The 18,703-nt window shown below is 39.7% G+C and overlaps 1 protein-coding gene across 15 annotated transcripts in view; it reads left to right on the forward strand.

The window, feature by feature from the left end:
- Positions 1 to 1,170: 1,170 nt before the first annotated feature.
- The window catches only part of LOC119908468 (dystrobrevin beta-like), a 37,062-nt gene continuing 19,529 nt past the window's right edge, over positions 1,171 to 18,703 (forward strand). For 9 of the 15 annotated variants that reach the window (XR_005445281.1, XR_005445283.1, XR_005445282.1 and 6 more), the window contains exons 1-9: positions 1,173 to 1,461; positions 8,171 to 8,221; positions 14,549 to 14,640; positions 14,955 to 15,035; positions 15,252 to 15,465; positions 15,639 to 15,724; positions 17,246 to 17,400; positions 17,665 to 17,764; positions 18,199 to 18,365. Coding sequence is in view for 7 of the 15 variants with exons in the window: in XM_038726167.1 (XP_038582095.1) it covers positions 14,550 to 14,640; positions 14,955 to 15,035; positions 15,252 to 15,465; positions 15,639 to 15,724; positions 17,246 to 17,400; positions 17,665 to 17,764; positions 18,199 to 18,365 (894 nt within the window). In the remaining 8 variants the exon portion in view is untranslated. Of the gene's footprint in view, positions 1,462 to 6,420; positions 6,514 to 8,170; positions 8,222 to 14,548; positions 14,641 to 14,954; positions 15,036 to 15,251; positions 15,466 to 15,638; positions 15,725 to 17,245; positions 17,401 to 17,664; positions 17,765 to 18,198; positions 18,366 to 18,703 lie in introns of those variants that run through there. The other 6 variants (XR_005445287.1, XM_038726166.1, XM_038726171.1 and 3 more) reach the window with 4 other exon arrangements.

Raw genomic sequence — 18,703 nt, forward strand, 5'->3', positions numbered from 1 at the left:
TAAAGAAGCAAAAAATAAACAAGAACAAAGACGACATGATAATCCACCCATTAAGCTATTTGAGAAAAAATTAAAATATTTCCTTATAAAATGTAATGGAAATTAAATAAAGCAGTATGTGTGTTAAAACAACTGGACACACTCCAGTGGTGAAATAAATAAAGGATAAGTAAAAGTACGATACAACCATGTAACAGTACTTAGAAGTAAAGGTCTTCCATTAATTATATTACTTACAATACACGTATCATCAAAAAAAATCAATTTAAAGTAGGCCTATACAGTGGGAGAAGTAGCCTACTCAGATCCTTTAGGCTACTTAAGTAAAAGTAGTTACCAATACAACCATGTAAAAATACTCACAAGTAAAGATCTTCCATTCACAATTTTACTTACAATATCATCAATAAAATCTACTTAAAGCATCAAAAGGCATACGCAGTTTAGTCCAGTGGTTCCCAACTTAGGGGTCAGGGCCATCCCAAGGGTCACAAGATAAATTTGAGGGGTTGTGAGATGATTAATGGGAAAGGAAAGAAGAAAAAAACAATCTTGTATTTTTTTTTCTTTTTACTTTTCTCTCCTTTTTTACTGGGTGCTTTGTGTTGGTGAAATATTGACTGGCTACTTTTACCTCTTTGAGCTGTGAACAATTAGACTAATTAAATTAAACCGTCTTATGAGTAGTTGCAGAACTAGTTGGTTGTAGGAAATGTCTGATAGACATCTGAAACAGGACACTGGGCCCCATCAGCTACTTTTGTTGTTGTTGTTGTTGTTGTTGTTGTAGGTAGTTTAGTTTAATCTTTACCAAAGTAGTCTAAATGTACTTTGATACTTTAAAACTTTAAACGACAGTTAAAATATCCATCCACCTCTGTCTTATCAGGGATAAACTAGCATTTACAGCACAAATCCAAGATGTCCGTGTGTTTATGGAAGCGGTTTTCAAGACGTTAAAGAAAGAACGTTAACCGTTAGAAGTTCTAACTGTTACTAACTGATGTGTGAAGTGAACTACATCTGTTTTGGCATGACAAATAAGTTAGTTACTTGTAGAACCAGCCTAAAAATGTACTATTAGATGTCAAGTGAGAGTTGGTTTGTGACAGCCGCTGCGCCGCTCACTGTCACCGGGGAGGGGGCGGGATGGACCAAAGGGAGGAGTGACTTTTCAAAAATAGTACGCTTCAGCACAGCAGCGAACCGGTACAGCCGCGGCGGCGGGCGGGTACGGAGAGTTCGAAACATGGTTCGCTACGGAAATAAATAACTGGACCGGGAGACGATATTATTTAAACCAAAGAGGAGGCTTCAAAACACGACGAAAAGTAGAAGCGGGTATTTCCAGGTAGAAGAAAACTGGGTTGCAGCTAGCTGAAGTCAGTGCCACACGTTTCAGTGTTGATGTTGGTATTTGGCCACGAATAACGTTAACGTTACCTGCCGAAAATAGTCACGGTGAGTAGACCCCGTCTCACATACTTCTGGTAAGGTACGTAGCATGGTCACAAACACAAACGTCGTAAGGTTTAGTTGATGTAAGTCTGATTTTAAGTGTAAAATTTTATACGAGATTGGAGAGGGTGAGTTCAGGAACACATTCATTCGGGGGAACAAGGTGAACAGTGAGTTAAACTTTTCTGCAATATGGCCGCTCAGATGTCACATCTTCCCAGAAGTAGGCAGAACTAAAATGAGCTTTGATTTAACGTTAAGTCTTTGAAATTCGCGAAAGGCTCAAAGTGTCCACTGAAGTCTGTTTAGATATTGTACTTAAAAAAGGTCTAATGTGGTGTCAACTGTTGCAGTATAGTCATGCCTACTTATAAAATCAAAACTACTACTGGTGTTTGACCTGTAACATTACGTGGTGGTGCTGTTCTATGGGAGAAACGTTATTCCATTCAAAAATCTGGCACTTTTACGTTACCTGGCTTTTGGCCAAACACAGGCTTTGTGGAACATAAGTTAAAACGTTTTTGAAATCGTTTGTGTCTTCTTTGAAATTCGGCACACTGTATGTTATTTATTTGATTAAGGCTTAGTGGCGTGCATGCATTTACAATTAAAAATGCATCGAGCTGAATGGAAACAGATGTGAACTAAAGATACTAAGAATGTTATTATAAGGATGCCAGTGTTACAGCTAGTAAATAATTTCATCAGACTGGTTGGGGGGGGGGGCGAAATAGTAATAATAAATCATATGATTTAATGAATCATCAGCAATGCCATGAATCATTGAATCTGACCTGTGGGGTCAACTGAGATGATTTATCACACCACAGCCTGCCAACAGGTGTTGTTGGAGACAGCGGAAGCATTTTTGAGGCTCTAGCAGAATATGACAGCCCCAGCCACTCCCTTACACCCCAAAAATGTCTTATAGAGAGCATATAGAAAGTGCAGATACTAAACAGTGAAATAGCAGGGTAAGCTCTGCCTGGCATCCACTGATGTCTAATCTACTTTGGAAGCAGATTTCAGTAGCAAATTTGAATTCCTGATCCTACAAGCTGTAAATATCTGATGGTGCAGATATATGCATTTCAGGGTGCCTGTACTTTTAAGTGTGTTTACTGCATCAGTGTGACAATACTTCAAAGAGAATCCAGCTGGATTTTTTGTTTATTCACATTTTTTATTAAGATGCCAAATGATATTTGTTTAACATATAAACTGATATATCTGTGATAACCTAATATTGGTTTTGCAACAATAAACCGAACAAACGGATTACATTATATTCTGCTTTCTGTGTCCCAATTAAACATCAAAATATTGTTGATTTCTCAGTTTTAACACTTATAAAGTACCAAGTAAACCATCAACCAAGCAGCAGCTAAAGATCAAACAGTCAAATAAAGGTCAAGTTCATTAACTATCAGTGATATTGTAGGCTGTGACAGAAACATAGGTAGTGTACAAATCCAAATGCTGTACCAAAAATACAATTAGTGTGTTTTTAACTGTGTGTCCTGTCAGGTTGCAGCTTTTTCCAAACTGTTGCTCCCTGTGGAGGAAACTAAATACGGAAAGGGATGACTGAGGAAGAGAGAGACCACAGTAACTGATGGGCTTTGTCCCAAACTGTCCCCTGAGGGTCTTTACTTTTTCCCTGGTGGATGCATGTTGTGGATGTATACTTTAATTGAGCTGTGGGCGATTTAACAGGGCAAAATGAGAGAGCAAAACAAAACTTTACCAACCCACTTTTCCAAGAACCCACCACCCTGCACATGATAACCAGGTATAAAAAATGTTTATGTATATCCCCAATACAAGTTTTTAACAAGCTTAGTATTTACCTACAGAGAAGAAGAGAGAGATTTTAGGTGTTGTTGATTTATGGTAGCGCTGATTGTGTTACTGTCTCCACTGTGGGTGGGGAGATAATAGTGTTGAGGGTGAAACCTATGATTAGAAGAACAATCATTCCTATTCAGCCTCTAGTTTATATAATTTCTCCAGAGTTAAATTATAGTGAAATTTAAGTATTCCTCATTTTGCACGTAGGAGCAGTTGGCCCTCCAGTACTCCTGGAGACCTCAGAGCTCTCTATTCAGTTATTGTTTGATGCCTCTGAGTTAATGTTCACATAGCTTGCCTTGCAGAAATACAAGTGTAATGACAGACTAGTTAACCTTAGACACCAATTTTTGTCACTGATTAATAGTAACTTTATTTAACTGCTTGTTTTGAGTTTCTGTAATGGTTTTTCTAAGGTCATGGATAGCCCTTCAGTCTCTCTTTTCATTGATCTGCTGTAGAGCTTGGTGACTAAATCTATGGGAATCCAGTACAAATACTTGGAACTTTGCTGCTACTTCACAAGTTAAAGTTTTCTTGCTCAAGGGCAAAGAAATGGATAAAAGAGAAATGTTTAGGTCTACAGCTGAGACCCTGATTTAGGATTGTTGTGATGAAGGGTTTAATTGAATTTTGCGGATCATTGCCTTCCAAACCCTAAAATCTTTCATATAAAGTTGCAAGCTTGTTGCACGTATTGTAGAGTATTTCAGATATGTCGCTCTGCAAGTTCAATGTCGAAAAATCAAGTAGATCAACTTTCACTTCCTGTCTCTTTGTTTCTCTTGTACTATCTTCCTGTCTCTTTCACCATACGAATTTCTCACTCTTTACTTCCTGACGACTTCTTAGTATATCTTGATTTCTCCTTCTGTTTCTTCTTCTTTGTGTTTCTCTCTTTCTCTATGCATCACTTTCTCTCTTCATTTAATCCTTTACGACTGCACTGAGGGGTTCAGACCAAAAACAGCACTGTGTTACTGTAAAACAATGCAAGGGTCTGCGTTGGTACGATGATGAGTACATTCCAGGAACGCCAGTTTGAGTAATAAGATCCATGAGTTTACGGGCTTTACAAATACCAAATCCATTCAGAGTTGTTTATGGTATAAGACAGGATTTTACAACTCTTTAAAGTTATCATTGCAGAAATTGTTGTAGCTATTTTGTGACATTGCCAAATAAAGAATAGAAATACTAGTAATCTACCAAGAATGTGTGCTTGCAAGCATTTGATTGGCCAATGCAGCATTGGCCAGATGACAATGCATTGCATTGTGGCAAACGTTGTGGCAGGTTCAACTTTTTTGCCAGATGAACATGAATCTTTTTGCCAAAGCCCTGTGCGTAATTTGGCATAGATACCCACTATAATAACAATTATTAATTTACCATCTAAAAGAATAACCACAGATTGTTTAAAATAAGTGGATTTAGCCACCGTGATCCCATTGAGAACATGAACTCATTAGTAAAGTCTTTACTGAGGTATCAAATCCAGGGAGATGTAGGGTCATTTTATCATAGACTTCTATACATTCAGACTTCTTTTTACAACCAGTAGAGTCGCCCCCTGCTGGCTATTAGAAAGTTTCCAGGTTTAAGGTACTCAAGCATTGGCTTCACTTTTCAGACCCGGTGGTTCCTGCTTGGTCTGAATACCATCTTGGAGAGCTTAAAAACCAACTGGGGTAGTTAAAGTGTTTGGGTATGCCAGAATCACTCAAAATCACCTTGAGACCAGTTCTTGTGGAAAAATCAGGCTTGGTGTCATGTTTTATTAAGAGTCCTTCTTGGGTTTGGGTGGAATAGGAGAAGGTTCTTTAAGGTATTGATACATGTTACACATATAAACACTACAGTAGACTCCCATCATGTCCCCACCTCAGGACAAGCTATAACTTCTGGATCAGTCCTCCAAATACCCATAGCACGCTAGCTGTCCATCTTAAAACATGTAACCAGAGATGTGTTGCTTCTGTTTTTACCTGCTTGGTCACACCCCCGGGGTCATGCCAGGGCAGTCGGGTTGTCTCTTTGGCAGCACAGGGATCAAAGGTCAGGTGAGAGATTAAAGAGGTCTTAGCTTTAGGTTAAATCTGCTTGTAATCGGTGCAGCTGAATTTGTTTCCCGGAAAAATATTTTTAATATCAGTGTGTTTGTTGTTTTTTTGTGTGTTTTTTTTTTTTTTACAGGGCTAAACCAACACACACATCTATTCTTTTTAAATGTGACCCCTTTATGCTAACACATTCAAAGTGATTAGGTTTTTCTACAAAACTGTTGGACTCTTAATCGCACAAAAAAGCTATTTGTTGAAGTTATGTTGATTTTTCACTTTCTCCCCATTTTATAGAAACAGTCTGCTCTTAATCTGCATATTATGAAATTAGTTGTAGCCTCAAGTCTCCATTGATACCCAGAGTACTATTACAGCTACTACAAATACTGCTCTTGAACTAAGACATATTCATGCATTCTTGAAGCAGCATATTGGACTCAATTTGGGTTAGTAAGTCCTCCAATAAGTATCATCAGCTGGATTACATTAACTGGACCAAAACCAATTTTCTTTGAATAGACTGACTGCATTCCCTGTCCTGTAGAAACCTCAGCTAAGAATTTCCATCTTTGTATTTAATACCTAGTGACAGTTTATTTGGTCTTAATTATGCCTAAAATGTTTCAGGACATTTGAGACTTGGGGCAAACCACCAGTAATGCAGTCAACTCTTCAAAATGTCAAAAAGTTTCTCAATTTCCTGAAACCTTTAATTATTTTTTTTCAAAACTAAATTAGAAAGTTGCTGCATAGCTTTCGGAGGGATTTGTGGGTCCGGCCAAAGAGTCTCATCTGGTTCATGTGTTACAGTAAAGAGGTAGTTTAGAGGATAAATGGAGCTCATAGGTATTTCAGCGACGTCAGTGTCTAAAGTTTGCAGGGTACTGTATATATATCATGTACAACACACTGGTCATGTTCTGTCAGAGCAGACTGTGAGAATAGCGAGCAGCTGCAAATGGTAATGTAGTCATGTGGCATGCATGTGTGTGTGCGCAGAGGGTGGTAAACACCCTCTTACCCCTCTTTAGTACCCCTTCGCCTGCCTGGCGCCCATTTCTGTATTGGTGTCATTGCTGTTTTGCGTCTTATATCCCACAGCACTTTAGTTTTGTGGATTCACCCACAGAACACAGCGGTGAGTCGAGAATGTGTGTTATAACAAAATTATTTTTGGCTAGAAAACCAAGCCTGTAGTTTGCATATTTTAGACTGAGAGCACCTAAAATCCTAAGAATAGTGTGTGTGTGTGTGTGTGTGTGTGTGTGTGTGTGTGTGTGTGTGTGTGTGTGTGTGTGTGTGTGTGTGTGTATGTATATATGTGTGTATATATATATATATATATATATATACACACACACACACAGGGAGAGCACGGTGTGTTTGTTTTCAGGACCATTTGCTGTTTAACCACTGTTCTGATTAGATACTGTAGTGTCTGCGCGCATGCGTGTTTGTTTGTGTATGTGTGTGTGGTTAATACACAGGTGCACTGGTTGGGTGGTCTGCATTGATGCGACACGCCTCATACACACATGATCAAACACACAACCTGCAGTGAGAAGAGAGAGAAGAAGCAGATGTTGACTTAACATTATAATATTTACATAATGCAGTTATATGTGATCACTTGAGTATATGTGCATGTGCAATACTTATATACTTTTTTGATATCTTAGTTTGGGGAGAATGGTCATTCATTCAACAAAATATGGAAAACTGTTGAACACATCAGCTTTAAATAAAATACTTTGAATGAAGAAGGACACATTTTGGTCAGTGCTCAAAGTATTGAATTTTGGTCTGCTAGTCTGAAGCAACAACCACGCTTACTCAATAAATGTGATACTTGAGGAAGTTTTTGAAAATACAGCTGAAAATATAGAGACAGGTCGACAGTGTTCAATGTGATGATTAAGATCTTTTGCGGTATTTGAGTTTGGTTACCGGATGTGAACAAGAACATCATATTCTTGTAGCCTATATGATAAGTCAACATGTCTGGTGGTGTTGACTTAAAGTATAGCGTAGTGTCATTGCTTTTTGCATTTGAATTTCCATCTATAAGACAATTAAATGTTTACAGTATGTATGTATTAGTTGTCTGTATTACAGCTACCTGTCTGTCTTACTTGTGGCACCTGCTGACAGGATGTAACTATCTGCTTCTTGCAATTTGTTTTGATTGATGTTCAGGCAGGATGTTGTTCACATCCAGCTCTCTTTAGGTTTTCAGTGTTTTTATGCCCATTTGGTGGCTGCATGAATTCAGCTTCCTTAATGTACAGCTCATGCACAGAAATAAAATATGCAAGTGCAGAAATATCGCATGTCTTGTGGTCATTGTACATTTAGACTGTATAAATATAATAAAGTAAACAGTATTTTCATTCTTTGCTGTGGGAATTGCAATTTGCAGTCATATTTGTGATAGCATGAAATACTACCAGTTTAAGGTCTTTAAGATCAGTGCATCCTGCCATAACTGAAGGGGATCAAATAAATTAGTCATGAATTGATAACAACATGACAGATTAGGTGGACTTCAGTCAGAGAGGATCAGTCATTATATCAACAATAACTACAGATTATATAACTGACCAGAATTTATTTATAGCATAATAAAGACAATTTTGCCTATGACGGCAAGCAACAATGTGCACAGATCTAATGAGAGTATAGAGATGTAAGAGAGTGTGGTTGTCTTTATTAGAGTGTGTCCCCAAAGAGCCTTTGACATTATTCTCCACAGACTGAAAAGACTTCTATAATTGCCTTTCTCTTCTTTCTGCTAGACGTCCTATATTGAGGCTCCTCTGTCCTGTGTGACCCCCTGACACAGAGAGGTATGACCACACACACACACACACACACACACACACACACGTGCACGTCTGCATGGGCAAGTTAAACCTTAAGTTAGCGGAAGTCTGAGAGTGTATCCTCTGTTTCAGCTTGTGTGTGTATTCAGAGCAGCATGTGTTGTTTGTGTGTTTGTTTCTGTGAAGCTCAGCAAATGTCAGCCATAATAAAACACCATGGTGCAACTGCAGTGTGCATCGCCACCCACACAAACATAGAAAAGCAACACACATGCAGTACGCTGTATATACCTCTCCACTTCTGCCCTATTCCCCCTCTCTCTGTCCTGCTCTGTACTTTAATCTATAGCTGAGCTCCCTGAGTGAAGACTTCAGCCAGCACTTCACAAATAAACTTTTAGTTTTACTTTAGAGTTTCCACTGAGTGTGTGAGGGCTTTTATTTCCACTTGAAACAAATATACATTTTCACTGCTCATGATTCAGGACTTGTTTGTTTTGTGAACAAAGCTTTTTGTGTCTTATCACCTCGACATAAAATCCATTTTTACAGTTTTACTTCTGAGGGAGCAATCATTTAGTAAACAGTGTGGTAGTAAAGCAATTACTTTTCTACCCACTCAAATAATGTGATAACTTTGTGTTTTAATAACAGAAACAAGTTAAAACTAAAACATTTGTATTTTAGACGGACTCGCAACGTGACTCAAGGGAAGCCAATGTCGTCTAGTGCCACCATCAGGTCAAACACTTTGTTTGTTTAGTAATTTGGTTTATGACCAAACACTTGCAAAACTAATGACATTCCCATCAGCCTCAGCTGTACTAGGTGTTTAGTGATAATTAGCTAATGTTAGCATCCTAACATGCAATATTTATGTCCTAAGATGGGGTACATGGTACAACAAACATCAGCATGTTAGCATTGTCATTGTGAGCATGTTAGCGTGCTGATGCATTTAGCTCAAAGTCAGCCCCATAAGGCATGTCTGTAGACCCTTAGTTTTGTTTCCACCACATTCTCCAAATATCAAAATGAAATTACAATGTCAATCAAAAGAAAATAAATGAAATTTCTCAATTTTTGATTTTCATTTATAATTCATCATTATCCCCTTAGGAGGAGAATATAAGTAGATGTAACTGTTAGTCTTACTTTTGACACAAAACCTATAAATCAGACAGCTTTAGGCTTGATTTATACTCCTGCATAATGCAATTTATACTTTTGCGTCAAATCGACGGCGTAGCCCCCTACCCTACGGCGTCCTAGCCTGACGTGCACCTCCTCAAAAATGTAACTACACGTCGAGGCGACACGGACCGTAAGCTCTGTGAAGTGCCCGTGCTTTGAAGTAACTTTTACTATCGCCCAAAACAGCAGCTGTAACACGGTGGATCAATATATTTCACCATCACAACCCGAGCGAAATGACTCGTTTCACTATTAGAATGTGATCCACTTGGTAACATTTGAAACGGCTAAACCAGCCGCACGTTTACAATTTTACCCCCATTCCTGTTAGCGGAGGGCTAAACAAGAAGTTAGCCTGCTCGCCTGGCAATAGTCAACACAGTGGACGCTGTGGCGCTACTGCCGACTAGCGTTTGGGGGTATAATTGCAGAATAACACACCTATGCACAAGTATGGCTAGTGCCTACGGCATAGCTACGCACGTAGACCCTACGCAGGAGTATAAATGGGCCTGTAGGGTAGGGGGCCACGCAGAGGCTACGCTGTCGATTTGACGCAGAAGTATAAATTGCGTTTAACTTCTTTCTCTCTGTTTATAAGAAGTTTTAATTGAGATTAGAAGAAGAATTTTGTACTTTATAAAACTTTATGGCTTTGTGGCATGATGTTGTTTATCTATTATCACCTACAATATTTGTCCTGTATTGTATTGTTTTGAGTGAATGTTAGGTAGCTACAGGTGAACCAGTCATTTATGAAGCAGGGACTTCGATTTTTGGAAAACAGCAGCAAAGCTGTTCCTCGCCCTCTGACATAGTTGGGGGTAATTGTGGGAAGGGTAATTATATCTAAGGTGGTTTAAAGCTTTCAGAGTTAAAATAAGAAGCGAACCTCACTGACCAAATGTTCCTCCATGTCAGCTATACACAGACAGACAGACATAGACAGACAGACAGAGTGTAGTTATCACTAAGGCCAGGCTGGAAATAACAATTTACTCACAAGGGGGTTCAGTGTGGTAACTGCTGGTGAGACTTTTGGAAACACTCACAGCTCGTTTTTGGCTCATGTAACATCCAATCCAAGCTCTGCTCTTCAAAGAAGTCATAATTAGTGTCAATAAAACTTTTTAGCAGCAAGCTTTTCATTGCCTCACATGCATCCACCTGCTCAGCTGCCTTCCTTTATTGCAGGCTCTGTTCTGGATATCAGGGTCAGCAAGTCTTGTTGTTTCCCCTGCATGTCCCACTCTGCTGATGCATTCAGTTAAACATATGAGAGGCACAATGCCAGTCTATGTCAGTTAGGGCTGGGCATGTTAACGTATTATAATAATTAGTTATGATAATTATTTTATCGCACGTTAACGCAGTCATTATAATTTGAAAGTCCATTTCTCACTAGCTCTGAATACACATACAGTGAAACCATGGGTCACAGGAGGGGTGGGATGTTTCTGTAGACTATGTTGGATGCAGCGGGTGGGAGAAGTGGATAGCTACACACTGCATGCTGATTAATATTGGGGAAGACGTTGGTCTTAGGAACATTTTTAAAATCTCAATTTAGTCGTTTGGCCCGACGGGGGCTGCTGTACGCTCCTCAGGTAAACAGGAGACAAGCGCTCCGCGAATAAACGGCAGCCACTGTATTGAGAGTAACAATGGAAACGGCTTCTGTGCGCTACACAGCTGTAGCCTATTTAACTTAAGTTAAAATTATAGGCTACATAACTTTACCTGATAGGCCTTCATCTAGTTTTGCAGGGATGGTCTGCCATGCGAATTTGTTGTTGTCCTATTAACAATTAGCGAGGATCAGTCTCTCTTCCAACGATTTGTGCTGCGCGTCACATACAAAAAGTTAAAGACAATTCAGCTTTGGCAGCGGACATGTGCGTGAGGCGAGCACCACCGCAAGACTTCAATTCACTCTAACAGGGACACTTGCTACTGAACATAGACTTTTTATGCTGCTCCCTGATTAAAGAAAAATGTTTCTGGTGATACCTGTTCAGAAAAAAACAAGAAAACTGGACTCTGATGGTAACTTGTTTTAACAAGTTAAATAGCAGTACATTTAAATTAAAAGTGTGCAATACACTACTTCAGAATTCATTATTCAATTTTATGCATAACTATGCAATTAATTATGATTAATCGCAAATTTAAAAATTTTAATCGTCACCCAGCACTAATGTCAATATAGGCTCAACAGTAGAGATACAGAGAAGCAGAAATGTTCTCTAGTGGTGCAGCATGAAAGTTTTATCTTCATACAAATGTGCTGCATAGGAATAGGAACTAATACAGACGGATCTCAAACAAGCTGGTTGTAAGAATAAGATGCAGCCACATCGAACTGTGCCTCGACCCAGACCAGCTCCATATCCAATGCAGATCCAGAACTGCAGTTGCAATCATCATTTCAAGCTTTGGCATCATTATTGTTTCTGTAATATTTGATATTGTAAGATAAATATATTTCTAAGACAATATTTAGGGCAGATTAATCAATTTGTGGATTGACAGAAAATTACCTGCAACTACTCTGATAATCGATCAAGTCATCAAGTCATTTTTCAAGCTTTCAAGTGTGTGATCATAACTGCTTATGTTTGTGATTTGGACTGTTGGTCTGACAAAAGAAACAATTTCAACATGTGATGATTAATCAAGAAAATAATCTCAAGATTAGTCAGTAATGAAAGTAATTGTTTGTAATTATGTAATTGTGACAGAACTTAAGGTATAATCTACACAACATAAAAACAAGTGGGGAAATGAGCTTATTTGTTGAGCACCAGTAAAGGATGTAATGAGGCCTATTGTCTCTTCCTTGTAGTGCCGATGTTAAAAAAACAAAACAAACAACCGGTTACAGATCTGCAATAAGTTACAGATTCATTTGTGGGCAAGAGACAACTTGCTGTCCTACAATCCTGGTGTATGTGGAGATTCCAGATTTTATTAAACATGTTTGAAATTGTGGTGAAGATGGAACTTACAGTCAGGTAACGTGAGACGGAGTCCTCTGACGAAGGTTGTCTAGGGTGCGTCAAGGGCATTATAAAGAAGTGGCGTGACTGTCACTGTAAGTTGTCGAGAGAGGACATTTGGAAAGGTTGCACATGACTAACTGGTATCAGCAGCTGTGTGTGTGTGTGTGTGTGTGTGTGTGTGTGTGTGTGTGTGTGTGTGTGTGTGAAATAGCAATGAAACAGCTGTATAAAGACACATGGGAATGTGAGAGAGAGTGTCTCTGTGTGAGAGAGTGAGAGAAAGGAGGAATCCTTCTTTTGTCTGGATGGAGGATGAAGTCTCCAGGGAAGCTTTCAAATCCTCTTTGGAATGTGTGTGTGTGTGTGTGTTTGCATCCGTGCAAGCGCAGAAAATGTGTGTGTCTGAGGTTGGCTTGTCACCACATTTATACAAGGAATGCAAATATTTGTGTAAGTGCGTGTGTGTCGGTTTTGTGGTGTAGTGTAACTTTTACCATGGTGACTGATCTCCTGGTGATTTCTGTGTCACCTGACAGCAGTGGTTAACAACTTACTTTCTTTCGTTCGTTTACAGTCCAACCTCCCCTCCCCCTCTCCTTCTCTGTGTAGCCTTGTTAAGTTGTCTAAATGCCAGCCTACAGATCAGATTTCGTCAGCTACTCTCATTAATATGTTCATTTACCAAGCACTCAACTCATCCTCTGGTGGTCGTGAATTTGACTCTAAACCTGCTTCTAGCGTGTGAGCGTGTGTGTGTGTGTGTGTGGGGGGGGGGGGTCGGTATGCATGCATGTGTAAAAATAAAAGTTACAGTCACGCAGTGCCTCGTTTGTCAGTGCCATGTATTTTCTGTCCATTTAGTTCCTTAGGTTTATCTGAATTTTAATAAATTTTGTTGTAAATGTTGTACAAATCCACCTGAAACATGGAGAACATTTCAAAAATCGATTGCTGTTGGTCTTTGAAGTCGTTGTTGACCACATTTCCTGCAAAAGACCAAAAAGGAAATGCGTTAAGTCAACACCAAACAATGCTCATGCAATGACAATGGACGTCAGATAAATAAGAGGGGAACTGATGAGTGAGGTTTAAGGTAACTCTGGTACAATTCATTGAACAGCAACAATACTGCCTATAGAGCTATAATGATTAGTCAATTAAATGATTAGTTGTCAACTATTAAATCAAATGCCAACTATTTTGATTATCAATTAATCACTTTGAGTAGTCGCCGTCTTGTTCACACTACACAACTTGCCGTCTTGTGACAGCAGTCTTGAAGTCGCTTTGGTGTTCACACTACGTGACTGATCGGTGACAGGGGGTCACACACTACACGAGCTGACAGGGCTCTATGTAGATATCGAGTCGAGTATTTGGCATACTAGAGATCTGGTGGACGTTGGCGATGTGGAGTGATGTGCCGAGCTTGCCGTGCGGCCAATCGGGCTAAAAATTGTGTAGTGTGAACTAGGCTTAACCTGAATATATTTGGGTTGTGGACAAAAGAAGACATTTGATGATGTCACCTTGGGCTTCGGGAAACACTTATCGACATTTTTGACAATTTTCTGGACCTTACAGCTAAATGGTTAAAGAGGTGGTATTATGCTTTTTGGCTTTTTCCCTCTCCTTTATTGAGTTACATACCTTTTTTGTGCATGTAATAGGTTTGCTCTGCTATGAACTGCTTGAAAACAGCTCATTTGTTGTCCAACCGCTTCCCTTTCATACTTGTGACGGAAGAAAGCTAACCGCGCCTTATATAATTCTCGCCAAGCAGCTACTCCGACACTCCCTCAAAAACACTGAGCTGCAGCACATACCTCTCATCTCTCTCAAGCTTTACGTCAAGTTTTCATTGTGATGTTACAAGTAAAGGAAGTGAAGGGCTGGACTACAAACGAGTTGTTTTCAAGCGGTTCAGAGCAGAGCTTTCTGGGTGTCCTTTGGGCTGAACTTTGGGCTTTTTCACTTTGCAAACCTGTTACATACACAAAAAGAGATATTACTCAATAAAGGAGAGGGAAAAAAGCCAAAAAGCATAATACCACCTCTTTAAAATCTTTTCCACCTCACTGGAGCATAAACATGTTTTTCAATACTTGGATGGAAACAGGTGCTGAGTTCTCCTGCTGTCTTGTGTTTTGTGCAGGATGGTGATGGAGGAGGGGGGACAGAGAGACAGAGGGAGGGGGACTCCAGCGACACCAGGAGCAGAGGGGAGACAGATCTTTGTGGAGATGGGTGAGTGACCTTTGAACCCTAATATAAGCCTTACATGACCTCTGCTCAACCCTTCTCAACCCTTTGGAAATATTTATTTGCTTGTTTGCAGGAACATGGACATTTCTGTAATTGTATTTTTTTTTTTACACTAAAATTAGATTTATTCTCTATTCATAAATATATCACTCCATCAAAAGCACAGGGAGTTTATTCTGAGCGGCTACAGTTTTGGAGATTGATGAGATTTTCATAAGCCCAGAGATTTTCTTTTCTCCACTACAGATGCATTATGACACAGCAGAGCTTCTAAATGTCTTCTTCTTTGGTCACAGGGGAGCAGAACTTCGATGGTATTTGTCTCTCTACATATCGAACAGCCTGCAAGCTCAGATTCATACAGAAGAGATGCAACTGTGAGTCAACCTTCGTCTCCTTCATTAATTATCGTGAGAATGACATGAAAGTTTGAATTTTAGTCTGTTTGTGTCAAAAAAAAAATTGTCAAATAAATTTATAGAAACTTGTCTATATGACAAAATAAGATTTAAAATGTTACCCGTGTCTCTTTTTTAGTGGAATGAATAAAAAATACTTTTCGTTGAAGATTTCACTGACTTGACTCATTCCAGTACATCTGATCGACATATACAACGTGATTGAGGCGGTGCGGGACGCTGGTCTGAACGCCGTAGAGCTGAACGCTGGCATCTCTGTGACCAGACTGGAGAACCTGGTGTCCTCCCTGTTCAACCAGCTCAGCAAGCGCCTGCCCACAACACACACCATCAACCCGCGAGAGAGTACCGTCCTATTAGTCGAATTCTTACTTGCTGCCATTGACAGGTTGGTACAGACAAATCTGTGGATACTGTGGAAGGAAATATGTGTTTCTTGATGCCCACCTTTTTGCACCTTGACTTCCTGTTGTTTAAATGTGAAACACATATCCACATGTGATAATTTCACAATACTGTGCTCTAGTGTCATATGTGTTTGTGTGTGTGTGTTTGTTTCAGTGAGCCAAATAGCCGTCTGACGGTGCTGTCTGTGAAGGCAATGCTGGCCACACTGTGTGGAGGGAAACTGGTAGATAAACTCCGCTGTGAGTATCAGTGTGTACCATCAAGACTGGCATGGAATCTATTACAGATAAATTATCTTACACTTCCCAGAAACACTTAAAACATTCCTCAGTAAATGGGCATGAACTTACTGAGTGCACATGTAGGCTTTGGGTGTAAACAAAAGAAATAGTGATAATGATAGCTTATCAGGAGCAAGAGTATGCATTTTTGTATTTGTATTGTTTAGGGCTGTAGTGGTTCTGAAACCGAGACCGAAACTGCGTCACAAAAGTCCATGGCCTTGTGTTGCGGACCCAAGAGTCAGAACCATGACACACCCGCTCCCCGGACTATTGAGCTCTCATAAAGTCAGAGTATCTGGGGGCGGCGGCGGCGGCTGGTGGGGGCGGTAGCTGTGTAGGCCTATTTGTATTGACAGTAGGTTATTCTAAGTAATTTTCCACCTTAGTTTAGTTTAGTGTTTATTTACTACTTGAATCTGCTCTTTTTCTCTTCTCCCCACACTCACACAGGCACACAGACCTAGCCTGCACCTCTGGTCTCTCACAGCAAACACGCCAGCTTGCTCCGTCTCTTTCTGTCTTTCTCTCTTCCTGTATGTGTCTGCTGACTTTCTCCATCAGCAGTACGTTTCATAAACTCGCCGTTATTAATAAACTCACCCGTGATTCAGTTTTCAAGTGCGCCACAAGTGGATCTAAACTGAAAATAACGTTAGTGAGTGACATCTGCAGTGGTGTGTTCACTGTTGCTGTGTAATGTAAAATTTTTACCGTGTGCGCATACTGTAATATCAGATAACATCTCTCTGTCTGTGTTTCTCTACAAAATGCTAAAGTGGGTTACCGAATATACTTTGGCAGATGCTAATATACCCGGCCGGCCCGCCAAAGTAAAGTATATGTCAAAATCAGTGTATTTAAAGTTAGTGCAAGCTGTAGGGATATATTTTGTAAATATTACACCTTTAACCAATTTTACTGTCCTCCAACTTTGGGTGTCAGGTGACTATTTTGGTCCAGTGATCATGCCTGCAACTTTGACTACATTAATTATGAACATGGAAGTATCTTGGAATGTTAAATAGGCCAATTTACAAAGCTGGATAATCTTACAAAGTAATTACAGATGCATTAAATGCGCATTAAAATCACTGAAATAATAACTGTAGCTGTAAACAGTAACTGTTTAACTAAAATGTCAACAACTTCCAACAGGGCAAAGTTAGAAACATTACGGGATTGTGCTCCTCTGTGACCACACTGCATGTTGGTCTATTGAGTTTACTGTACATGTCACATATGTGCCACCTTGTGGAAAATGCATGTCAATGCTGCTGTTTTCTTATGTACGTTTACTTGCTTTTATTAATCATGTGTTCATTAAGAATGTATTCAGTCCCATTATGGAGACGCAAAGCTTTTCCCCACAGGGTTAACTATTAAAATCTACGTTTAGTTTTTGGTTAAAGTCCACACTACATGTCTATATGGAAATCAATATAATTTACTACAATGCTTTCCTAATTGTGTATGTAGATGTGTTTTCTCAGGTATCTGACTCCAGTGGCGTGTTGGTACAGTCCAAGTTTGATGGTTTTCTGAGGGAGGCTCTCAGGCTGCCCACCGCTGTACATGAAGGGCCGTCCTTTGGCTACACACACACCTTAGCACGCTCGTGCTTCCCACAACAGGTACGCTCACACGTCTCATCCATCTGTTGTTTATTATGCAGATTTATTTCACAGATTATAATAAATTTGATTTTCTCTAGTTACCTGCTATTCCTAACAGTGGTATTATATTATCCACACTGTTTCGGCAATGACTCAATTTCTTCACGCAGGATTATAAGAACTGAATTTGATTCTAATGGTTCATTTTTGATTTGGTGCTATTATTGTGACTTTTTCTGAGTTCCTGAAGAGTTTTGTCTTTTGTAATTGTTACCGATGTAGAAGAGGGTGATGCTCAACATGTTCCTGGACATCGTAGTTGACCCTCCTCAGTGTCTTGTATGGCTGCCTCTCATGCACCGCCTGGCCAATGTGGAACATGGTACACACACACACACACACTGTTTCGTGTTTTTAATTTCCAGTAAACTTTAATGTTCAAAATTGGAATTATCTTTTACTGTAACCTTTTATTATAAAGTTTATTTTGTAACTGTAACATAAGCTGCTTCAGACATATTTTAATCAGTTCTAAAAAAGTTTGAGACATTGCCAAAACCCATTTATTTTATATTTATTATATTGAAGTAATCTAAACAAATAAATAAAGGCTGATATAACTAATCATTTTCAAATATTGATATCAGTATTGACCTCTAAAGTCCAGTTTCAGTCTGACTAGTGCGTCTCCATCTTGGATTTTCCTGAGCACCTGCTATAGTGGGAGGCCAGCTGTGTTTCCTCTTGATCGACCTGTGAGACTCTAACACTGTGGTTAACAGATTCAGTGTCTTCTTCTTCTTCTCTTTCTCTCAGTTTATCATCCTGTGTCATGCTCCTTCTGTCGTGGAAACGGTATGACAGGCTTCCGCTATCGCTGCCTCCGTTGCCGTGGTTACCAGCTCTGCCAAAACTGCTTCTGGCGCGGCAACGCCAGCGGCTCTCATAGCAACCAGCATCAGATGAAGGAGCACTCGTCCTGGGTGAGTCCATGTGTGGTTACTCATTCGTCAACCAGGGGTAACTCTGTGTGTGTGTGTGTGTGTGTGTGTGTGTGTGTGTGTGTGTGTGTGTGGTTCATGGACCTCCATCTTTGTGAGAACTATTATGAATTTAGACCTTGACAGTGGGGCACTTGGAAAGTAAGACATAATAATGTTATATTCATCATAGGCATGATCACTCAATCATGACTGGACCAAAATAGTCACGTGACACACAGTTGGAAGACTAGGTTTATAGTGTAATATTAACAAAATATAGACCTACACAACTTTAAATACAGTGTTTCCCACGTATGCTACTTCGGCGGGCCACCCAG

This window comes from Micropterus salmoides, unplaced genomic scaffold, assembly GCF_014851395.1.
Source record: "Micropterus salmoides isolate LMB-PRFRI ecotype aquatic unplaced genomic scaffold, ASM1485139v1 Ms_hic_scaffold_18, whole genome shotgun sequence".
Lineage (NCBI taxonomy): Eukaryota > Metazoa > Chordata > Actinopteri > Centrarchiformes > Centrarchidae > Micropterus > Micropterus salmoides.